The following is a 24,531-nucleotide window of genomic DNA, read 5'->3' on the forward strand; positions in this document are numbered from 1 at the left end:
AGACTGAAGCTAGAACCAGACAGGCAGTCAGGTAGAGAGGTACATCACGTCAGGTGATCTCGGAGGCCGATCCGAGTGAGTCTGGGAAGTTGGAGACTGTCCCCTGAGGGATCTTATCCAGAACTGCCCCTGCTCCAACCTGTTGCCAAGGTGACCTGTCCCAGGAATTCCCCCTCCCTCCAGGGAGCTGTGAGGTGGTGACTGTGTCCCTGTCTACTCCACCTGCCCATCCCCTGCAGCCCACCAGTTCCCACCTTTGGCCACACCAAGCCTTCCCGGGCCTGGTCACGTGAGCAGGAAGGAGAAAGACTGGGGGAGGCAGGAGAACAAGGAGCCCTAGGACAGAAGACCTCACCTAAAAAGGGCAGAACACCTCGTTCTCGGGACACCAGGACACCGGCTGTGGCCCCTTCTCACTCCCTGGAGAAATCTATGTGGCCCCTTTTTACAGAAGCCCCGCGTCACATGCTGACCTCTGCGTGCTTCTCTGATGTTCAGACTTCAACATGGAGAAGCAGTACAACGGGACCACACAGATGGGGCGTCTGCCCCCACAGACGTGTTCATGCCGCTCCGCCCAACACAGACCCAGAACCTGAGGAGCTCCCAGGCAGCACCGATTTAAAGGAGAAGCAGGGAAGACAGGGACCAAGAGCCAACCCAGACAGAGGCCATCGGCAAGTCCAGCAGGGAGAAGAGCAGTGGAAAGCAGAGCGCCCAGCACGCAACCCAATGACTGTGGAGAGTGGCCCCTCGCCCCCGTCCCAGCGACTGCTGATCAGATGGGGAGACCCCGACTCTGCCCAATGAAACGAAGACTCGTTGCTCTAGCAGTCGCTCTGAGAGGTCAAGAGGCGAGTTGGCTTCTAAGATGAGTTCCTGCCTTGGAGAGAGACTCACTGCCAAGGCTGCCGAGAGCTGCAGGATGCCTGGGAGCAGTCAGGCTGGGCAGCGACTGGCCTTTGAACGGGTTCAGAGCATCCTGGGAAGAGGCAGCCCGAGAGTCCTCAGGAAGGACTTGGAGGACAGGGCCAAGTGACCTGGGTGGTGGTCCTCAGGGCAGGAGGAGGCTCTGCCTTCCTCTACGATTGTGTTTTCAACACAGCCAAGGGTCTGGTTTGTACAATCAAGATAACTTTACAGTCCCAAGCTCTCAGCCCTAGGGCATGCGGCCCTGTGTCTGGGGCCTGCGCTCCTAGCAGCTGTCCTCCCTCTGCAGCCTGCAGGGGAGACAAGACTCCGGGGAGACACCAGTGGGGAAATGGAGAAGCAGGGCCAGCCTGGCCTCCTGCCATCAGGGTGGGCACAGGGCCGAGGGGCTCGTCCACCTGCCTCCGCCTCTTGCCTCCCATCATGGCAGCTGTGCAGGCTGACCCTCACCCACTGCTCCCAGAACCCGGGGCCCAAGGATGATGACCAGGACACCGGGGGCTCTGTTATGTCCCTGGATTCCACCCTGCATGGGGAGTGGCAGTGAGGCCAGAGGCTGGCACAGAGACTGGCAGGGGGCAGTCTCTGTCCCCCAGAGGGGGTGTTCCCCTGGCTCAGGAGTGTAGATGAAGTCAAGCCACAGATCAGAACTTGCAGAACTCAGGCAGCAGGCGTCTGTGGAGAAACATTTGTTCTAAATGACAGACTCAGGGTTTCAGGGAATTGGCTGCATTCTGTGGTCCCACCAACTGGGGCCTGCAGAACTTCCAAGAGGCAGATTCTTTTAGCACTTTGGAAAATTCCTTTTCTTCTTGCTCTATGCCCCCGCCTCTCCTGAACGCACGCGGGTGCCCCAGGGGCTCCACACTGCAGCTGTGGCCAGTGGAGGGGCCCCATCTCACCTGCTGCCCTGCACCCGGGCCCGATAGAGAGCAGGGCAGAGGCCAGGCTGAGCCTCCAGGGCCCCAGGCCTACCTGGGCCCCTTGTGGACAGCTCCCGGGGTGGGGTGGGGGGTCTCCTCCACTCACAGCCAGAGCCCACCAACATCAGTCCACCTGCTGCCGAAGCAGCTGGAGACAGGGCGCCTGCGGCTCCCAAGCCTGGCTCTGCTCCAGGGAGGGAAGGTGGACTCAGGAAGGAGCTCATCTTAGGCCTTCACGGTTCCAAAGAATGGACACCACACTCATATGCTCAGTCCTCAGACCAAGGAGGCCCTGCCTGTCTCAGTGCCAGTCCTCGGGCTGCAGATCACCCCGCAGAGAAAAGGACAGATGGACAGATGGGTGAATGGGTGGACAGAGGGAGGAGCAACTCCCAGGGGAATTGAGCACTGATGCCCCCCACGCCTCCTCCGTGGGTCTCTGTGTGCTGCGCCTTGCTCAGGCCCCGTCTCCTCTCAGCAGGGAATATGTTGTTAAAACCACAGGCCTCTTACGGAAGACAAAAACAAAGCAGATGAAAACAAAGAACAAGAAATTTAGCATCATAGGAGCAAATGCAGGAGGGGCCCAGGCAGACACACCAGCGCCTGGACCGCTGGCTGATGCAGGAACTGCTGCGGGTCAAGCTCCGAAGGCCACTCACTTGTTCAGAGGCACAGGCCTCCAGAGGAGCTGGGTGTCTGCTAACAGCGAAGGCCAAGTTTAGAACAGCATCTCTGCTTAAGATGTGACCCTGAGCAGCAGCAGAGGCCGTGCCCCAGCCACTGCGGGAACACACTGCCACCCAGATGGAGAGCCTGGAGATGGCTGCTGTTCCGGCTGCGGCCAACACAGAGGACTGGCAGCTGGATCCAGAGCCGCCTTCCCCGCTCCGGCAAGAGAGGCTCCGGGAGCCGGCAGAGGCAGCTCCTCCAGGAGCCGGCACGGACCCCCAGGCAGAGGGGTCCGTGCAGAGCCCGTTGCAGGGGACAGCTCCTGCGTGGCGACATTGCCAAGAGCAGCCATCGGCCCGGCTCCTTTTCATGGTTCTGGCTGAAAATAAGAATGGTGCCACTTCCTATCCCCTCTCATTCTGGCCTCTGTGTGCCACCATGCCAGCCCCCTGCACCCCAGGTGTGAGCAGGACCCTACCTCCCAGGTGGCAAGCTCCAAGCATAGCCGGGTGCCAGGCCTCGAGCCGGGCATTGCCCACGAGACCATACCATGCCCAACCAGAGTGCTTCTGGGGCCTCGGAGCTTCGCTCCCCCCTGGATGTGGCTTGTTCAGGGCTGCAGTCCCCTCCCTGGCAGAGGGCACTGGCCCTGCACACGGCCCCACGGTGGGCCGCTGCACCATGGACAGGGCCTCCTGGGCCCCCAGAGCTCGGCTCCAGGGTCATCACTATAGCCACTGCCCACCGACGGCCCCGGCCGGGGCTCTGGAAACCGCCGCACTTCCTGCGTGGAAGTGACATAGGTCACAGAGGCATTTCCACGTGACTCCAGGTCTGCCGCAGCCTCATCCTGGTGATCGGGGTGAATCGTCTTGCTCTGGAAGTAGCAGAGGAGCAGAGGTGGACGTCCACCTCTGAAACGCCTTGAACAAGCAGTGGAAAGGAGCCCGGCCACTCCTGAAGTCTCCAGGCCCACACCGTGACACCACTGCCTCCCAGGGATGCATGTGTGACGTCACGTCCCAGGGAGGGACAAACAGGCCCCTGCGACAGAAGGGAACCCCACACCTGCAGAGCCAAACTGGGTCGGAGCTGCAGGTCCCTGTGGTGTCAGAGACGGTGCGGGGCCAAGGGCCTTCCTCTCTCTCCCCACACGTCCCCTCCTGGGAAACAGCATGTCACAGCTCCAGGTGGGATGGGAATCCCAAAGGCAAGGCAGGGCAAGCAGCTATGCTCTGGAGTCTAGAGGAAGCACCTACATCCAAACGCAGCTCCAGCCACTCTGTCAACACCAACACCACTGTGTGTCCAACCACAGCATCCAGGAGATCACCAAAAGGAAAATCCACGATGGTAGATAGGACCCCTTTTGCTCCAGACCCCAAGAAACACTAGAGATAGCTCCACTACTTTGCCTCTGAGAGTCTAGCTTTAGAGGTCACAACCTTTGGTCCATGTGTCCACCCACATTAACTGGGTTGCAGGTCCCCAATTCCCACTGACTGCCTCTCTCCTCAGCTGGAAACTGAGCAGGAACCCAGTGTCTGTCTGTGGTCACTGGCACACACAGTGTGCACATTTCCTCCCAGCTGGGGGCTCTGAGTTTGGGAAATCACAACTGGAGCCTCCATACGCCTGAGTGTGAGCCGGACCAGCATGGCCACCAGCCCTCCTGAGCACTGCACGGCTGCTGGATCATTAGGAGTCTAGCATAACTCCAGGCATTCGTGGGTGGACTTCGGGATGAATTCGAAGACACATCCTTTAATTGCCTGCCTTCTCTGGCCCTCTTCTGGAGTCCCCTTTCTCCTCTGAGACGCTGGAAGAACCAGGTTCATCAGGCACAGCCTCTTGGCTGAACCATCAGCTCACCCTTCAGCCAAGAGTCAGCACTTCTCACAGCCCACCCCCTGGGAGCCCAGCAGGGAGGAGGCTGTGCCCCCGCAGGTCAGGAAGCAGGAGTGGGCTCGGTGCCTCTCCTGTGGCCACAGGAACACGCCTGGTGGCTCCACATGCAGCCCGTGCTACACGCCTGCCCTGCCCGTCGGAGGCCCGGAAAGGCCCCTTCTTCAGGGGTGCTGTCCCTGCTGGGCCCAGGAACACCAGGTTCCACGGGCTGCCAGGAAGGAAGGATGAAGCTGCATCCCAGAGACTGCCCCCACCCCCACCCTGAGCTGCAGTGTAGCCCCCAACCCCAGGAGGATGGTGGCACCCTCACCGACACTGGGCAGGGACCGCAGAGGCCACACTGAGCAGGTGCAGGGTGAGCCTGACACCCGAGCCTGCAGAGCTCCCGTCCCTCCCTGCAGGACTCCTGCTGGGCATCATGGAGCAGCCCACCTGCCAAAAGAGGCGGCCCCAGCCTCACACGGGGGTCCAGCAATAGGACCATCTTCCCAGGCACTCGATCAAGACTTCTGTCAGCACTGAGCTCAGTGACTCCGAAGAGCTAAGGGGGAAGCACTGTGCTCCCAGCCCTGGAGGGCAACTGGGAGGCCCAGAGAGCCCCTGAGACAAGAGGACAGGGTGCCACGGCCAGGCTTCTGCAAGGAAGACCAGCTAGCAGCTGTGCAGGCTTTGAGCTGGGCCTCAGGTTCCCTCCCAGGACAGGGCAGGGCTCAGACACACAGGTCCTGGGGATGGCCATGGCCTGGCCTGAAAGTGGGCTGCAAACCACGGGGCAGGCTCATGTCCCCAACTTCAGTGCTAGCCATCACTAAAGAGATGATGCCCGCATCCCTTGGCCCATGGTGCAGGCACCGAGGTGGCCTGGCTGGCCAGGACTTCCTGAGAACCCTCCTCTGCTGCAGCCCCCCTCGGGGCCACCAAAGCCAAGGACAGCAGGTGTCCTGTTTCTGCAGAAATTCCTGGGTGTAAGGGGCTTCTGTTTGGAAAAAGGTATCCATCTATAGGCTGATCTTTTTACCACTGAGAAGCCAGGGTCTTATCAGACCTGAAACTCACCCTGGGCACAGCATCAAAGCTACCAAACTCACAGAGACCCTCAACATGACAGCCCAAACCCCAGGAAGGACAAACAGGCACTCACCGAGCAGAGGTGCACCTGCGTCTGGCCCTCTGAACCTGACAAACGGAGAGAAGGCTGCTCACCCACCTGCCCTGCCCCTCAGAAGCCCAGGCCTTTAACAGAGCAAGGCTCATGCCCAAGAATCCAGCTCAACAGATGGGTGGCTGGTTGCAAAGACACAAGATTAAAACACTTCTACTTTTCCAGAGTCGGCGCCTTTCCATCTGAACTCCCCAAGCAACTCTCCTCTTCCCAGGCAAGCTGAGGGCGGGAGACGCTGGGACACCAGAGGCTGGGACACGCAGAGCAGAGCCAGACACTGCACTGTGAGGTGACAGGATGGCCTGGATGGACAGACGGTCGTGAAATTTAGTTCCTTTAGGTAAGTATAGATATTCCTGAGAGTGACCATCTGAAAATTATATTTGGAAATACCCAAAAGGTCAGTTGGCATCTCTGCCACAGGTGTTTAGACCCAGGCCCTTCCTGGCCAGGGACAAGTGCCTGATGTCCCCTCCCAGTGCTGCTGCCCAGGAAATCCCACCTGCACTCCGTGCCTCACGAAGGCCCTCCTGGCTCTGTCGAAGCTCACTGATGTGCTGCCTTCACCGTGGAAGGCGCAGGGTGGAGGGAGCCCTGCTCCCCTGGGGCTGCCTGGCCTGATGATGGGAGAGAGACGAGAGCTCTCAGAACTCATGGAGAAGAGGAGGCTGCCTCAAGTCCCACAGCTTTCTGTGATAGCTTCTCAAGTTTTAGCAACGTTCAGCTAAACTGTAAAACACCATGAAATTCTTGACCGATATTCTTGCTAGTTTCACAGATCATTTCTTTGGCTGTCATAAGAATTGAAGGCTGAGGGACCTCTGGGGTACTCTGCATGGAAGAGAGGGTGCCATAAAAAGACCCCAAAAGGTAAATGTCTGCAGAACATCTAGCTCCTTGGAGAACAGGAACATGGCACTTTCCACCCTAACCCTTAAACACGGGGACAGACCAAAGAGCTGAGACCCAGCACCCCAGGAAGCGCCTGTGGGGGAGGATCTTCTCCCCACGCCTGCAGAGGAGAGAGGACACAGTACCCCAGGGCCACTCAGCCACGCTCACTGCCTGGCCGTGCCCAGGCGCCCAGCACTCCAGGGCAGGAGTCTGGCAGCTCCATGTCGCTGATGGAGCATATGCACATCTCATCTCCTCTGTGGCCTCCAGCTGCCCTGGAACAGCGACTGACGAGGTCTGGGGAGATGCCCTGTAGGGGACCAGGAAACATATTCTGGGGTGGAGCTCAACCCCTTGAGAGTCTGGTACCTTCCGCATCATGTGTGCCTGCACTGGTCCCCAGGAACGTCATGAGCCTCACACCTGGTCAGGTGAGCCCTGTGGCCCAGAGGACAGGTAGGAGTCACATGGCTGCAGAGCACTGCTGGTGTGCCAAGCCAGGCAGAGGCAAGGACACCCAACACTGCGCCCAGGCCAGTCTGGGACAGGCAGAGGGTGGACTGCCAGCCACTAGAAGTGCCAAGGCTCCTGAGGATGCTGCTGCTGAGGACCCACGTGGTCAGGCACTGCTGTTTCCCTGGGATAGTGAGCCAGGCAGCCGGGGACTGCACTGTGTCCCCCAGACGCTGACCTGAGAGTCCTAACCCCCAGCACTCAGAATGGGGCTGTATTTGGAGATGAGCCTTTAAAGAGGTGACCACGTTAAAAGGAGGTCACCAGGGTGGGTTTGGGTCCAACAGACTGGTGTCATAAGAAGGGGGGACATCTGGACACCAGGAGACAGTGGCATCTGCAAGCCCAGGAGAGGACTCTGCTGAGGAGCTGGCCCTGTGACACCCTGACCTCTCCAGCACAGTGCTCCGGGGAGGAGGGTCCTTTCTAGAGCCACCTGGTCCCCAGCCTGGGTGCCTGGCCATGGTAGCCCAGCATGCTGTCAAGCAGGTTCGCCTGAACTGACTTTCATGGCTTCTTAAGGCTGCCTGTGCCCAGGGTGGTAGTCCCATTCCTCCTCCCTTGGTCCTCGGAGCTCACCGAGTCCACGGTGAGGGACAGTGCCCCTCACAGTCTGAGATGCAGACCATAACCTGCAGAGACCACTTGGGTTGAAACAGTCTTGGGGCTGGGGATGTGGCTCAGCGGTAGTGCGCTCGCCTGGCATGCGTGCGGCCCGGGTTCGATCCTCAGCACCACATACAAACAGGGATGTTGTGTCCGCCGAGAACTAAAATAAATAAATATTGAAAATTCTCTCTCTCTCTCTCTCTCTCCCCCTCTCCTCTCTCTAAAAAAAAAAAAGAAACAGTCTTATTTTGAGTCCAGCACAAACTGTGAGAGTGCAGCGAGCATTGATAGTTCTTGGGGTTTGTAGAAACAGTTTCTTTAGTTGTAGCTGGACACAAGACCTTTATTTTCTTTATCTTTATGTGGTGCTGAGGATCGAACCCAGCACCTTGCACATGCTGGGTGAGTGCTCCGTCACTGAGCCACACTCCCAGGTACAGTTCTGATGTTTTTTAAATGCCTCCACCTGGAGCTTTTAGATTCCCCATATGATGAATTCACCCTTGGTCCCAAGATCCTCATTCTTATGAAAACGCTGGGTTACCAGCCATGTAAAGCTCCCAAGGCTGAAGAGAGATGCGGAGAAGGTGGCAAGGAGCTGGTGCGGTCAGGAGGAGCAGGAGTGCGCTCCTCTCCCCAGCCCCCAGCCAGCCTGCAGCCCCTCGTGGGGAGCCGGGGGCCCATCCGGCTGCCCAGTGGTCATCGGCCCTTACACTCTTCCTTTGCCACAGAGTCTCAGGAGTCTCTGCAGCACCACCCCCTGCAGCTCTCTCTGGTCATGGCCTGTGGCTGCACTCTGGAGGAGAGGGCCCTGGAGATGAGGACTTCTGGGCCCAGTGGCCTCCCTGGGCACCTACCCATGGGGCAAGCACCGCTGAAGATGGGTGGGGTGGGTCCAGGTGGTCCCACCCCAGGCCTGCCTCAGGATCCCCTGATGGACAGGCATCAAGAAACAGACAGAAGGGCAGGGCCTGGGCAGCCCTGGGCTGCAGGCAGGACCCCTGGGAGTCCCAACCCCCTCCTGGGGGCGAGGCTCCAGCCCTGCCGTCAGACACCTGGCCCTCCCTGGCCTGGGCCAGGTTTTCATGCCGTAGATAAAACTGCTGGAGCCCAAGCACCCTGCCAGGGACGCCAGCAGCCCACCTGTCGGGAAGCTGTTCAGTGAGAAGTAAGAGCTCAGGCCCCAGGGAGCCCGTACCCCGTTAAAGAGAAAAAAACAGCAGCTCAAGACCGGAGCTTGGCACACACTCGAGCTCCCTGTTGCCGCCTGCCAGCGAGCAGAGCCGTCTCCTGGGAGGAGGCGGCTGTGTTGTTCACCAACGCTGGCGAGGTGGCTGCTCTGGGGGATTGTGGAGCTGAGGTCCCATCTGCCCCGACGAGGTGACGGCAATTAAGGCGGAGAGAGGAAGTGGGTGAGCAGCAGGCGTGCACACGGGAGGGGCCTGCTGAGGTGCTTCACGGGAAACACGCTGTGCACATGAGCTCCCCACCATGTGTCCCCAGAACTCGTACGTTGACGTCTCCCCGGCCCTGGACCTGTGAATCTGACCCCCACCCCATCAGGGCCTTTGCAGATGACCGGGTCACATGAGGCCGCCAGGGCAGGCCCAATCCCACAGACATCCTGTGGAAAGGGGAACCTGACGGGCTCTCAGGCAGCACCCCAGGTGCACGGAGCAGGCAGGTGCAGGTCCAGGGAGGCCGCAGGGGCCGCGGCAGACCAAGCTCCAGAGGCCGGGAGCGCCCCGAGTCGGCACCCTTCCTGCCCTGTGAGGAGGAAGAGCCCGCCCTGTTCCCACTGCCACTCACCTCACGTAGGTCGCAGGGGTCAGCGACTTGGGCTTGGCCCACTGGTAGGGGGGCTGTGGCACCGACAGGTACTGCTCACAGAAGGGGCCCTTCCGCAGGGGCTGGAAGGTGAACTCCTCGGGCGGCAGGTCGGACGTGGGCGGGGTGACCCCCAGCTCCTCCCCGGTGGGCTCCGCCTTGAGTACCACGGAGGGTGCATGCTCCAGGGTGGTCTTGCGGGACTTGACGGGGACCCCCTCGCCCAGATCCAGGCTGTCAGTGGTCAGGGCGTTGATGGCCGCCACGATGGCCGAGCTGGTGTACTGGGTGGAGTTGCCCAGCCAGGTGTCCTCGGTCACGCTGACCCGGGGGGAGCCGTGGGGGGACGGCGTGGGCGAGGGGTGCGGGGAGCAGGAGGGCTGCCGGCCGTTGAGGCTGTACTTGCGCTTGTTGCAGGGGGACGTGGGCCGGGAGCTGCGGGCCCCCAGCCAGCTTTCCTCCGTGATGCTGGTGCGGGGAGAAGTGGACGGGGAGTGTCGGGGGGAGCCCAGCAGGTGGCAGGCCCCCAGGCCTCGGGGAAAGCCTTCCTCGGGGTCTGTCGTCTTCGGGGACACGCAGGGCGACTGCCACGGGGACGTCTGGGGGGACGCATACGGGTACGAGTAGTTGGACTCGTAGGACGAGGCCTCCGAGTTGCAGCTCCTGGAGGAGAGGCTGCTGGCCGGGCTCAGGCAGGAGGGGTCCCTGTAGGCCTCCAGGCTGGGCAGGGTCAGGGTGGCAGTGGACGGCGACCGCTTGCAGCTGGGCAGCACGTCCTCCACCTCCACATCGTGGAAGAACTGGCCGCTGCCGTGCTGCAGGCCCAGGTACGAGGTGATCTCGATCCGGGGGCTCTCCAGAGCTGGGGCCCCGTTGGGCCGGGCGTGGCCAGAAGACAGGAAGTACCCCGCGGGCCCACTGTCCACGGCCCCTCCATACCCCGAGGGGTGCCCAGCTGTGGGAACGGCTGAGATGGCAGGAGTGGCTGTCTGGAGGTCGTGGCATGGGGCTGCCAGGGAGGTGTGTGCTGCGGGGAGTGGCAGGGCGGAGCCGGTGCTGGAGGGTGCGAAACCGTAGTGCTCTGGAGGAAAGAGACAGAAGGGTGAGTGGCCGGTCAGCAGGAGCCTGGCCCCACCCGCCCTGCAGCCCAGCTTCCCAGTCCCTGGAGGCCTGGACCCCCAGGAGGTGGGCCTCTGAAGGTTTGGTGGAGGCTGTGTGGACCAGGCCTCCCACCCGACTCAGTCCAAGCCTATGGGGCTGTGAGCCGACTCTAGTGTCCTTGGCTCTTCCCACAAGACCCACATCCCCAGCCATTCTACCTGAGTCCAAGCCTAGCCCCACTCCTGGGCACCCTCTCGGGCTCAGTTCTCTCCTCCACACACACCACAGCCCAGCACTGTGTGTCCTTGATCACTTTTCTCTCCCATCCCGTCCTTGACCGGTAGGAAAGAACTTTTGTGGTGGCAGAACTTTTACCTGCCCTGGTCTCTGGTGTTCGCTGTCTTCAGAGCCTAGTGTACCTGACACACAAAGAGAAGGTGTTCGCTTTGCTTCATGGTGAATGGATGGGCGGAGGTGGGTGGTGACTCTGTGTGTGGATGGAATACGACGGAGGGAAGGGCGGTGTGCAGGTGCATGAAGGGTGAAGGCTGCTGGGTGGATGGTTGGGGATGGATGGATGGACAGACAGATGGATGGGCAGGTGGACAGACGGGTGAGTGAGTGCATAAGTGGGTGGTGGGTGAATGGGGTGCATGGATAATGGATAGATAGTGGACGGGAGGGTGGGTAGATGGTGGGTCCAAGGATGGGCAGGTATGATGGATGACAGGGGATGGATGGATGATGTAGAGGGGTAGGTGGAAAGAGGTATGTATTTTAGATACAGGGACCTAGACATTCAAACAGATTTAAATAGGATGATTACTGTGAAGGTATGTAATCTCCAGCTCAAGGACTAGATGAAAACATGGATTCTGAAGTCCCTCTCATAGATGGTTGAGGCTAGCTTGTGTCCTAAGAATCCATTTTTTAAAACAAAACAAACAGACGATTCTGATACACAGTTAGATTTAAGAATCATTGTGTATAATTACATGTCAAAATATTTTCTAGAAATCAGTTTTGTCCTCATTAGTAGTTTTAACAGGAAAGCTTTCCTTCCGGGTTTCTGACTGGCCAGCCCTCCCACAGCACTAGTGGTCTGCAGATGAGCATCCCAAGTCTGTACGGAACAGAAGCAGGACAGGGCAACTCCAAACGCCCGGTAGAGGAAGTACTGTATTCAAGGTGGCTGCCCTCTGTGTGTCCCTGTTCAGAAACAAGCAGGGATGAGCCCCAGGAACCAGGGGGCTCGGAGCACCAATCGAAACCAATTCTTATCTTCTAACACTACGGGCCTAGCACTCAACATGGGTGGAGTTCTGTTCCTATTCCTGCTTACTTCCCCAAACAGCCACCCACCACCCTGTCTCTAAGCCCATCTTTTATAACCACCGCTCCCTCTCCCCAAGGTGGCTTTCTTCCCAAGGTGACTTCTGGCAACTCCAGAGCCATGACAAGGGAAGGCAGCAGAGCAGCCCGGAGGCGACCGGAGCTCTGCAGGCGGCCCCGAGCCCTGCAGCCGGGCAGAAGGGCTGCGCCAGTCCTTGCCATGTGCCAGCCCCACTTCCCAATCGTAACGCCAACCCCTCAAGACAGGAAGCCAGAGTCGACTGTGAAAAATTAGATTTCAGCCTCTTAAACAATCACCCGGAAAGCCACTTCCTGGAGAAGAGAGTAGAACGCTGAGGAAGACATGGCATCAACCAGCCGGTGGCATCTGGGGGTCCGACAGGGCCAAGCACTGTGCAGGCCTGGGCTGAGGGCAGTAGACAGGCTGACCCCCCGTGGATGGCATGGACTGTGCCACCAGGCAAGGACGCTGGCCCAAAGGAATCAAGCTGCGGCAGGCCCAGACAGGCTCAGGTGGGAGGCTGAGGCCGGGAGGAGCAGTCCACTTGGGCAGTGGGTGGCCAGGCTCTGTCAAAGGTCCTGCCAATGGCACCCACAGCTCTGCAGCAAGAGCAGCACCCCAGGCACACACCACTGGGCTCCCTGCCCTCTCTCTCCACTGTTTTACCACAAGATGTCTAAAGAGACAAGTCAAGGGGGGAGAAGTGTGGTTCTTTATGGTCACCAACATGTCACTCTGCTGTCGAACACAGGTGACAGACACAGAGGCAAGGTGCTCCTCAGAGCCTTCCTGACTCTGGTCCCACATCCCAAACTGAACTTGCACTTGGGCAGCACACTCAGCACAGAGCCCTGGCAGGAACAGGGGAGTATCTCCAGGAAAGAGACTGGGCACCATCTCCTTGACCAAAGATGGACGGAGGGTTCAGGCTGTGTGCAGCCTTGGCCACCACAGCACTGGCTTGAATCACCAGGCAGAGTACTGATAATGGAAGGGCGTATGTGTTTGTGAGTAAGACTTTAGTAGGTTCCAACAAATCATTTCACCATGGTGGGCCTGTCCCAGGTGAGCTCTGAGGTAAGGCGGCTGGCACAGCCCTGGGGCCTGCCCCCCGCACGGAGCTTCTACTCGCAGGCCTCCCACTTACACGGCTTCCTCTGAAACACACCTCTCCTGGGAGTTCTCCTACTCACTTGTCACCGTGCCATACCCTGCAGGGTCTCCACACACAACTAATGCCCGCCCACACCTGGGAGCCTGCCCACAGGCTCCTGAGGTCCCCAAGGAAGAGCCAGGAGCCTCCACCTGTGGTCTGCTTCTCAGCATCCAGGGCCCTGGCCACCACCTGGAGCCCATCAACTCCACAGGAGGCTGAGAGGCGCCGGTCTGGCAGGTGAGTGGGATGCAGGTGCGGAGGGGGCTTCCTCCCCAGAAGTCCCCACACCACATCTGCCTCCAGACACACAGCCTCAGGCAGCACCTCCTGGGAGTGTGGAACCATGCCCCACCAGGAGAAAGAGGCTGGTCACCCGCGGTGGCAGAGGAGAGGGGCCTAGGAGCTGACACCAGAGCCCAGGGACCCTGTCCGCTCAAGGCCCTCTGCTCTGAGGCACGAGGACACTAACACTCAAGGAAGGATGGGTTTTCATCTCCAGCAAATCCAACTCCAGAGGACCAGGGACTGGGAGGCAGAGGCTGGTGGGAACGCTGAATGGCTTTGCAGAGGCCCCGGCCCAGGCCCACAGGCCCCCACAGCAGGTGGCTTTGCAGGCTGCCAGGCCCTAAGGAGGCCAGGTGTGGCCCATCAGAGCACACCTCCCCAGACAAGACACTCGCTACTTCAGCGACAGCGCCCCTGGGTTGAGCTGTATCTGACAAGGAAGGCGATCTGCAATGAGCAGAGCTGACCCTGGGCTACCCTCCCACCCGACTCCCCACTCAGCACCCCCCACCCACAGGACCGGCTTGGGCTGCACAGGGTCCAGGAGACGGCAAGAGGATCTACAAAAGGTTCCAGAGGAGACGGCAGGGCAGGGCAGGCAGAGGGCATGGCCCTGGGGCCGCTCTGGCCCTCCTGGGCTGCAGGAGGAGGGGTTTCTGAGAGAAGGGCCGGGCAGTGAGGGGAATGAGGCAGGGCCTGGCTGTGCAGCACAGCACAGACCCAGGACATCCGAAGGGAGTCTTTACTCAGACCAAAGTGCTCTGATGACACCGGGTTTAATGGGGGAAGTAAAAACATTCAGGCTTTATGAAAAAACCAGAAAGATTCACCTTGTGTGAGTTTTCCTTAAAGAAGCCACGGTGAAGGCTCAGGTGCCCGTGCTCCTGCTGGTCTGCCGTCAATCAAGCAGCCCTCAGGTGCTGGCCCTCCATGGACCAGGGAGGCCCCTCAAGCAGAGAGCTGCCCTGCCAAGCCCACCTGCAGCTGCAGAGCTGACCGTGCCCCGTGACTTCCCACCTGTCCTGTCCAGAGCGGAATTCCTTCACATGCAAGGTCAGTCTGCAGGGGATGAGAGAATGCCAGCAACTTTCTTAAGAATTCTGAACAATCTCAGCAACTTCTGTCAAGCCAGACAGGACTGAAGAACTTGGCTGCCACACCCAGGAAGGCACCAGCAGCCCAAGGGGCTCTCTGACCCGCAGCGCAGGTGACTGCAGAAGAGAGTCCTGTCCTGGGCACATTCCAAGCTGTCGCATCCTAAGACGCATCACAGAATGTGAAGCCAGCTGGCCTTCCTCTGTGGCCCCTCTGCTCTCCTACTCCTCTAACTCACGAGGGCCACTCCTCTCCGCTGCCCTCCTGGGCACACCATGCCACACTGGGTACTGATGCCACAAAACTGTGCAGGCTGGGAGCAGGGAGTGCAGGACACTGTGCACTGGGCTCCTGAGCTGAACAGCTTCCCTGGTCTTCCCTCCTCAGCAAGCCAGCCTGTCTGAAGGCGTGTGCATCCTTCTGTGGCGCCAGTTCTTTCAGCACCTGCCTCTGAGCAGCCCCAGAGGTAAGTGTGTGGTGTGCTTCCTCTCAGGACACCACAGGCGAGCAGCAGCCCACTCGGCAGTCCACTGTGACCTCCAGGCACAGCCCTGGGTCAGCAGGGAAGTGCAGTCAGGAGCCCTCACTCTGCATAGGCCAGGATGAGCGGTACATCCACGGTGCGGCACCAGGCAGGTGCTTTCTGACAAGAGACACCCTCTCAGGCCCTGGGCAGGTCCCCTCCGCTCACACCAGCTCGCTCCATCACAGAGGACTTAGTTTACATGGTAAGGAACATCCCCTTTAGCCTTTGCTGGGGTTGGACTGCAGGACACAAGGCTAGAAATAGAACTGGGAAAAGCCTGCCAGCCAGGCCCTGTCCTCCAAACGCTGGCAGACACAGCTCTCTGCACACACACGCAGTGGGGCTGGGGTCCAGGCCAAGAGGGGGCAGCACACACGGGCATCAAACAGAAGAGGCGACCCCCAATCCCCTGCAGCCTTGCAGCCTTGCAGGTCACTCAGCACACCATGGCCCTACCTGAGGGATGGTGTGAGGACAGGTCAGCTGGTGGTGTGACAGACAGCAACAGGTTCTGAGGTCCTGTGGTGCTGGAGAGACTCACAGGGCAGCAGTCGGGCCCACTGCAGCAGCAGCACAGCTCAGCACAGCCCACTAAGGGCCTGGGTCCTGCCCGGGCCCACCCCAGCACACACCCCTCCAGCACCACTGCGTGGCCCAGTTGTACAAAGAGAAGGAGCCTCCACACTGTCCCTTACTAGCTGTGGTCTTCCCTGGAAACCTGACGTAGGACTGAAACGTTCTGCTCACACAGACGAGCCTGTCCTGGATGGAAACACCCGAGAAGGCAGCCCGGCCTCCGTAGGAGGGATTGGAATGCTGTCGACCCTCGGCCAGTCCAGGCGGGAGCCTGGGGCTCTCCTGAGGGCAGACTTTCTTCCAGGTCTCCTGCCACAGTGGCTGGCCCTTCGCAGTCTCCCTGGGGGAATGAAAACCATCCCATGGTTGAAACTGGACTTGAGAACAGAAACCTCTTCCAGATCCCGATTCTGCACTGTCCCCTTCCCACACAGGGTCCTCTGAAGGCCACCAGCGGAGCCTGAGGCAGGCAGGCAGAGCTGCCCACGCAGAGGTCCCGGCTCCTGCCAGGCCCAGGCTGTGGCCAGTTTCCTCCCAAGTCACCAGGGCGACCGTGCTGGCAGTGTTTAGGCAGCCAAAATAACTTAGAAAACAAGGGCCCTGGGGCGGGAAGCTCAGGCTGCCTCCCAGCTGACAGGCACAGCCTATTTCCTGAGCCCCAGAGGGGAGCCCAGGCCCTGCCTTCTTGGGGGGGGGGGGGAGGACCTGCGTCCTAGCAGGCTGGGTGGAGAAAGGAAGATGCAGGTGCTGGGAATGAACATCACTCCTGTCCTGCCCAGGACAGGATTTTAAAGACCCTCTTTTCATTCTCCCGTGAACATCTAACACTTGCACTGCTGAGCACGCTGGAAATGCAGAACCACAAAACCAGGTCCTTCCCTCCAAAGAGACTCCATGAGGCCCAAGACTGTGGGTGTAGAGGTGTGAGGGGAAGGAGGGGAAGGGCAGCGGCCCCACAGTCCACCCCAGGGCACTCCACCTGCCTCACTCCTGTAGCACTTGCCCAGGAGTGTGCTCAGGGCTGCCCACTTTTTTTTTTTTTTTGACAAAGTGAATTTTTGGACTCAGTATAACCTGCAAAACTCAGTGCTACTGTCTGGCAATTGACCAGAGGATTGTTCGTTCTTTGTTTATATCCAGGCTCAGAAACAACGTAGAGCGCTCTCTCCCACTTGGTCTGTGGAGGACTATGACTGTACGGGATGACTTGTCATAACCTGTGGGATATAACGCACACGGCCTACGTGTAGAATGGTTTCCAGCAACTTATCTCTGACACCGTGAAAAGGGGAAGGCGCTCTTCCCGTCGCTGGCCTCCCTGCCCAGAGCTCTCTCTAGGGCCTGAACCCCCCTCCCCATTATGTGCAGGGCCACCACAGAAGTGGCCTATGGCACTGAGACCTGCTTCAGATCTGCCTGGGCTGGGCCTGGGTCCTGTGCTGCACAGCCCTGGAGGTCTGCAGGATCACCACAGGCACCTCCTTCAAGGCCGCAGCCGCGTGTGCTCCTCCCCAGCAGCCTTGGGCCACAGCTTCCTTCATCCTGTGGGTGAGGCCCTGGCTCCTGGTCCCTGCTCCTCTGGCTGGGCTTCCAGTCAGAAGCTGCTGGGCAAACCAGCAAGGGGAGGCAGTGGGGCCTCGCCCCAACCATGCTGGCCACCCCACCCAGAAGACCCAGGCCTGGGAGGCCACGGAAGACAGCCGGACCTCAGCAGCGTCTCCTCTGGACCAAATCTGACACGGGAAGAAGAGATCTCGAGTGGGGTCCACACTTCTGTGCAGCCAGTCTTAAGTGCACATGAAATGAACACTGAGGTGGAGAGCACCTTTGATGGGACCACCAATTCAAGAACGAGAGCTGCAGGAGGAAGGAAGGGTGGGGATGCTCACTGCCACCCGCAGCCAAATCTCAGTCTGGAAAGCTCAAAGGGGCTGGCCCACGACTCCACCTCCTGCCCCGACTCTCCTCCCCAAAGCCGTCTCTCTCCCCCATCCACACCTGTCTTGGTTCCGACTGACCCCAGAGCCCTGGAACCTTCAGCCGCAGACACAGATGAAAGGCACCTCGGAGGGAAGACAGTGGGGAGGGTCAGGGAAGCGCAGTGGTTGGCAGCCTGGTAGGACACTGACTTCCAAAGATGAACAAGAAGCAAAATAAGCCCATCCCCCAAATCCAAAGGCTGAATGTTTTCTCTCAGAGGCGAATGCTGATTCACTATCAGGCTCACCATAAGGCAAGGCTGCTAAGGGAAGAAGAGAGGTACTCTGGACTAGGCAGAGGGGAGTGAAGGGGGGAGAGGCAGCCTGGGGTAGGAAGGACGGTAGAATGAATCCAACATTATTACTCTAGGTGCACATATGATGAATGCATGACCAGCGTGTTTCCACCTCTCCAACAACCAGAAGAGAAGTTATACTCCATTTATGTGTGATTCGTCCAAAAGCATTCTACTGTCATGTAAATTAAGAACAGATAAAAAATTTTAAAAAGATAAACAAGATATTCAGATTTTTAAAAGCAGGTGGTGAATGCTCTGGAAAATCTTATACATCACCAAAGAGATGGACGAACTTTCCTCCCCAAGGGTCCTATTTGTTCCATCACATTTCTGCCACTGGGCTGGGACAGGGACAGGATAAAGGGGAGACCCACCCAGTTGTTGAATGGGGAAAAGAAGACAGGTGGAGCGCCATCCAAGTGCTGGGCGTGGGCCCTGGGCCCCTGCTCTCCTAGTCTGCCCTGTGACCGGCTGTCATTATTCGCACTCTTGATATTATTCAAGAATGTCAGCGTGGGGGAGGGGCCACAGGTCTTTTGTTAACTGGAACCTTTATTTTTGACAGAGAACAGAAAATGAAAGGAAGCCAAGCTCTCTGTCAGTGGCAGCGCTGGTGTGAGAGGGGAACCAAAGCCTGGAGCCTTCCTGGAGGGAGCGCAGCGGGGGGCTCCCGGCCCGGCCCCCGGCTCGGCCTTGGCCTTGGCCCAGGCCCCGGCGGAGCAGCTCTCCGAGGACGGCTTCCTACTGCCCTCTGGCAGCGCCGCTGACCATCTGTCCCGGGACGACCAGGTCCAAGTCCCTCGCCGCGGACATTCGCCTCCCCGGGGAAGGGCCGGTGGGAAGGGCCTCGGCGAACTCTCGGGTGCCCGCCGCCGTCCACGCCCGCGAGGGCCCGGGGCTCAGGTCGCCACCTGCGCGCGGGCGGCAGGCCCACAGGTGGCCTCCCGCGGTCAGCGCGTCTCCGGCCGTGCGCGCCGCTCCGGCCGGGCGCAGGGAGCGCGGGGAGGGCGGCCCGGGTCCCCAGGGCCGGGCGAGGACGGCGTCTCCCACCCGGCCCCCGCCGCCCACCCACCTGTGGCGGCCTCGCCGCCCTGGTCGAACTCGAAGAGGAACTCGAAGTCGAACTCTGGGTCTGGCTCCAGCCGCGTCATGTCGGGGTCGCGCGGCGGCCGGTGAGCCCGGCGCTGGCAGCGCGTCCTCGGCGTGACGCGCCCCCGCCCTCCCGCCGGCCTGTCCCCTCCCTTGTCCCCTCCCCGCCCGGTCCCGCCCCGGTCCCCCCGGGTGTTTCCGGGTTGACATAAACAAGCCGCTCGCGGCCGCCGGCTTCCGAGTTTTAAATAAACTCCGCGCGCGAGTCCCGGCGCGGCCCCGCAGGCCCGGAGTCCCTGACCCAGTGCGGGGAAGTGCGGGGCTGGAGCTGCGACGGGGACCGCCCTCCTCGCCGCCGTCCCTCTGCTCGGCGTGGAACGCAGTGTCCAGCGGGAGGAGGCGCGGCAGGTCTGGCTGGTCCCCTCCACGAGGACAAAGACCTCGTCGGCTGGATGGGTCCAAAAGTTTAAAAAGAAACCAACTTTCAAACCGCGAGCATCTCGGGGCCCAAGGATTTCCTCTGGGTGGCTGCCCAAGTCTGCCCGCCCTGGGGGTGGACCCTGGGCCTTAAGCCCCGGCGGGGAAGACTCGCCTCCAGGAGCACTTCCCCAACCTGCCGCCCAGCTCTGCCACTTCAAGCAGGAAATTCCGGGAATAGCATTTTCCAGGCCCCGTGGCTAAAGAAAGTGCCGGGAAGACCGGAGGCATGGGGTGGGATCCCGGCGCGTGCCTTGGTGGGTACCTCCCGCAGGACAGGTGCGTGCACCCGCAGTTTCCCGGGCGCACTCGGCTCAGTCCTGCCTGGTTCAGAGCACCCGCCCCTTCCCGCACACGGCCTCCTCGTCCCCGGGCTCCTTCTGCACTGCACACTCAGGAGTCCCCAGGACTCGCCGGTCATTCAAGGGCGATTTCCTCGCCCTCTAAGCTGAGCTGATGTTCACCGGGCGGGGCCCGCGTAGCTCGTGGACACTCCGTCAGTAGGAAAGGCTGGGCTGGGAGCCGGTCCGTCCTCTTCCTGTCTCTTCCAGCTTTTTGTTCTAACTTTCCCCACCTCTTGGCACCACCTAAAACCCACATCTGGAATACCAGCAAAATGGTGGCCAGGCTGGAGTGGGAGGCTGAGCATCACCCGATGGGAGGGAGCCAGGAAGGAAAGGGAGGGAGGTCGGCACCACCCTGCCACTGCTGGTCCCCAGAGTCCGCCTCCTGCCCTGGGGCCCTGGGGACTTTTTCCAGAGGCGTCTACCTGGGCCTCACGTGTGCGTGTGCGGCTGCCTCTCTCCCAGGACACTTTCCCAATGGCTGGTTTTCTCTGTGATAAACTATGGTTCGGCTTGGCCTGATTTAGTTTCTAATAATAGTTCTCACTTTGAGATGCACGTTGGAGGGTTGTTTTGTTTTAGTTTGCTTTTCTGCTGACCTTTGAGTAAATGGAAGTTCTGTTTTCTGTAGAGAAGCATCAACATTTCATTTTCTCTTTCCATTTTTATTTATTTATTTATTTATTTTACTTCAACTACCTTTTCACCACTACCAAAAGTTACACACAAATATCAGGCCGACTCATGTTTAGACTAAAGGGTTTTGCTAAACTGTTGCTGAGAACAAGCTCACACACATGTGCCCCAGATCCCAGGCCCTGTTGGGAAGTCACAGGGTTCTTCCCAGAGACTAGACTGGTTCCCTCCTCATTCAAGTCCCCAACTCAGGCCATCAGACCGGGCAGCTGGGTATTAAACAGCCCCCGCTGTGGAGCCCTGGTTCTGCATCCCCATTCTCCAGGTCAGCAAACACTCAGGTCTCCACTGCAGTGTTTAGCTTGGAGCCACCTCCACAGGCTGCAGGGACGTCAACGGGACGCAGACCTCCAGTGCTGGGTGTGATAAGGCAGGGTGCAAGCTCTGCGGCATTTTCTAATGTGGACTAGGAAACAATGCCATGAAGCTGAGTGGCGGGAGAACAGGGAAAGCTTTGTTTGGCTCTGGAGAGCTGTGGAGGGAGCATCCTCTGACTGGGTGGCTACCTACAGGCCTACATTTCTTGGCATTCTTCAGGGGAGAATAGCATAGGGCCTTCAAAAACACCAGTGCCTAATGAGCTTCCACCAGATGCTCATTAAACTGGGGACATCCTGGTAATCACCCAGGCCCTGAAGAGGGCAGCTGATGCCTTGGTCACACCCACTCAGGAAGGGCAGGAGCCAGTTTCCCTGCAGGCCTCAGCCGCGGCAGGCAGACACTGTCCCGTGGCCAGCCACCTTCCCCTCCATATTTGGCTGGTCCATGCACAAGATTGGGTCCCACTTTCTGGATACCCCAATTTTGTAGTCCCTATACACATCCCATAACTGTGTAATCAATGGCATCACTGCCCCTAGTCCACTGCCTTTTAGCAGAACATTTTCAAACTTATTTTCCTAAGTAAAATGTGAAAAATAACCACTATCCCCCACAAAAGTGTTTTCCTCTTGTAAGTGGAAAAAACCCTTTTTACTATGGAATGAAACACTGACTCTTCAAAGAAATCTAAACTTAGATCTTTTTTTTTTTTTAAAGCAGTGACAAATATGTGCAGAAGTAAGTGTCCAGGGGCTCAAAATTCAAACCCCACACTTCATAGCAAGAGCTCATTGTGTAAGCATTAAAACACTGCCTGATAGTTCAACATTCAAGCTAGAAATGAAATTTTAAGAAACATAAGCAGTGTCTTATCCAATTTCACAAGATGCTTCCTACATGGGACATCAGGGCACTGGAAATAATGATCCTCTTGTGTTGAATGTAAGTTCTTGAGCTCATCTTTGGTTAAGAAAAGCCAGGTCTCCAAAGCTGGAAGTCCCTGGGAGCTGCAGTTGCAGTGTGAGGGCCTGAGACGTTTATGAGAACCACGCAGGAAACTAGCATTTCCTTTAAGTGCTCGTAGGGAGGACGTCTGCCCTTAGAAAACGTGAGAACGCACCAGCATCGGCAGGTTTGCCAGCCTTCTTCCAATGATTTTAAGGAACATACTTCAGAGCTGATAAGAAATTTGGAGAGGTGTCTCCCAGTTTCCATGTTATGGGGCCATCCTAATCCCTCCTAGCAGCCAATCATCCCTCTCCAGGTTGTTTTTAAAAACACCTGCGGGAGCCCACTGGGGGATTTTGTTATTGTGATGGTTCTTTCAAGGGGACTAGGGGCTTGAAGGTAAACCAGGGGGCCCCACAGGAGAGTCTGGAGCCCTATCATCTGCACTGGCCATCTACAGGTCAGGTCCGGCACTGAGGCACCTTTACCAGGAAGCAGCAGCTTGAACCCTCTCGGCCCCTTTTCAACCTTTCCCAAAGCTTTTTCTAGTCGAAATTATGTTGTCTAAACGATGCAGAATGGCTTGAGTTAGAGCTGGACATTTGACCACAACCCTGACCACGCCTCGGCCACCTGGGGCCAGTTGACCCAGCAGGGCGTTCAGGAAGAGGTGCCTACCAGCCAGGGCGGGCGGAAAAGGCGCAGAACCCCAAACCTCATGTTGTGGGGCTCCTCTTCACTTCCAAAGGCGGCCTGGCCGCCCTCGAGAATAAACCGGGCCATCCCTCATCGCCACAGAAACCTCACTCGTCACAAAGTGTCCTTTGTGGTTCTGACAGCCCTACCTCGCCTGGTCCCCAAATCGCTCGCATCTGAACTGTTTCCACAGCCAGGATCCTGGCGAGGCTGCCCCAGCCACCGCCAAGTTCGCATTCTCCGCGCTGGAGAAGAGGAGACACCTATTGGCAAGAAAGCGCGCTGGAAATCAGGGCTGCGCCGGGGAAACACCAGGGGGACACCCTTCCCAATCTGTGCGGCTCCGGCCGCCCGCGCCTTCCCAGGGCGCTCAGATCCCGCTTGAGTGCAGGGTCCCGAGTGGATCCACCGTGAGGTTCGGCGGCTAGTGGTGGCAGGGGGCTCAGAGAGGGCGCGGGCTTACCTTCCTCCGCCGCCTTCATGGTACTGACGGCGGGCAACACGGGCCCCAAAGTTTCTCCGCTCCCGCAGAATGCGGCCGGAGGGCCGAGTGGAAACTTGGAAGGGACAGGGAAGCTGGTACTTGGCATCCACGCGGCGGCGGCGGCGGCGAGCGGAGGGAGGAGGAGCGGGAGCCGGCGGCGAGCACCGGGGCCGGGCTCTGGGAGTCGGACTTCTCCCCTGCGGACACGCGCTGGGCCCGCTCAGCGCCGCGCCCCGCGGAGAGCTGTCATGGGGGGTGTGCGCGCGTGGCAGACCCGGGTTGGAGGTGTGCACCTCGCGCCGGAGCTCGAGCCGGGTCGCTGGGATCCCGCGCGGCGACTCCGCCGCTGAGTCCGGAGCCTCCAAGTCTCGCTCTGACGCAGGGCCGCGCTCTGCCTCCTGCCTTTTTAAAGCTGGAAAACACCTCCCCCGCCTCCCCGCCGGCCCAGCCGCTCCCGCGCCCCCTCCCTGCCGTGACATCACGCCCCTGCCCGCCCGAGCCGGCGCGGGGCCCGGGGGACTAGTCTCCGAGCGCCGCCCTCCCTGCCGCTGCGCAGGGCCGGAGGGGCGCCTGGGGGTGGGCAGAAGTGCCCAGAGGCCGGCGGGGGCGCACTGGGAGCTAGGAGCTCACCAGCGGGCAACAGGGACACAGGAGCTAGCAGGGGTGCCCGAAGGCCAGCAGAACAGGAGGGAGTGGGTCGGGGAGCCCGGGGGAAAGCCGAGGCGCCCAAGACGTGGGGATTGGGGCAAAAAGGGCGGGCAGGGGCGCTCTAGTAGGAAATTGGTTCAAGGCGCGCATGAGGGACAAGGGGGCTGGTGGAGACGACATGGGAGAGAAGGGGCGCACGAAGGGGAGACGGATGAACTGGCAAGACCTGGGTCCACGCGGTACCCAGGGAGAAAAACACTCTGCTTAATGAGGGGCTGGGGGCGTAGGAGGCGGGGGAGGGGTGCAGAGAAAGCCCTGCATGCTGAAGTCATTATGTAAAATCGCAGGCTTCCCCTGCTGTGGAAATTTGGAAAAGCGCTTCCACTGGCAGGCCCGAGAAAGGAAATTCCCATCCCGTTAAATTACTAACAGATTGTTGGCCGTCCCGGGAAGTCCAGATACCGTCCTCCTTATTCTGTAAATATCTGAGCGACCCAGATTGCCTGTTGCATGAGCTGAGGAAGGGGACGTCTAGGAGAGCGCGCCAACCTGCACAGACCCTTCTCTGGACCCTGTTCCGCGCTGCCCCTGTGGGGGGAGGGTTAAAGACGTTTTGTAGGCGCAACTGTGGGATCTCGGATCCGCGGTGGAGGGGGGGGGGCTGGTGCGGGGGGCCTCTGAGGATCCGTCCCGTGTCACTGTGAACTTTTCTCTTTCAAATCTCCCCGTACCCCCTAGGGCGCCCCTCAACTGCCAAAACCGGACCAGATTTTCTTGTTGGCTTTGGATGGAAAGGATTGGAATGCTGGGGTGGGGGTTTGGAGAAGGGTAATAGAAATCGTGAATCTTTTCACACTTTATGTAGCTTAAAAGAAGCCCCAAAGCAAAAAAGCGTGTTCTCGGTGGGTGCCAAGAAGATGTGGGACTCCTGGGCATATTACTGTGCCAGGGGGTACCCTGAAGGACCCCAGGACTCCGGGAAATGGGGGCGGGGAGGAGGACTTGGGTCAACCTTTGAT

General features: G+C 59.3%; 1 protein-coding gene across 4 annotated transcripts in view; it reads right to left on the minus strand.

The window, feature by feature from the left end:
* Nfatc1 (nuclear factor of activated T cells 1) overlaps positions 1 to 23,229 on the minus strand; it is a 103,133-nt gene extending 79,904 nt beyond the window's left edge. For 3 of the 4 annotated variants that reach the window (XM_026412450.2, XM_026412449.2, XM_026412447.2), the window contains exons 1-2: positions 22,844 to 23,229; positions 9,421 to 10,519 (exon numbers count right to left, since the gene is read on the minus strand). In XM_026412450.2, coding sequence (XP_026268235.2) covers positions 9,421 to 10,519; positions 22,844 to 22,970 — 1,226 coding nt within the window. In that variant the 5' untranslated portion in view covers positions 22,971 to 23,229. Of the gene's footprint in view, positions 1 to 9,420; positions 10,520 to 18,881; positions 19,029 to 22,843 lie in introns of those variants that run through there. The other variant, XM_026412448.2, reaches the window with a different exon arrangement.
* Positions 23,230 to 24,531: the final 1,302 nt, after the last annotated feature.

This window comes from Urocitellus parryii, chromosome 13 (assembly GCF_045843805.1).
Source record: "Urocitellus parryii isolate mUroPar1 chromosome 13, mUroPar1.hap1, whole genome shotgun sequence".
NCBI lineage: Eukaryota > Metazoa > Chordata > Mammalia > Rodentia > Sciuridae > Urocitellus > Urocitellus parryii.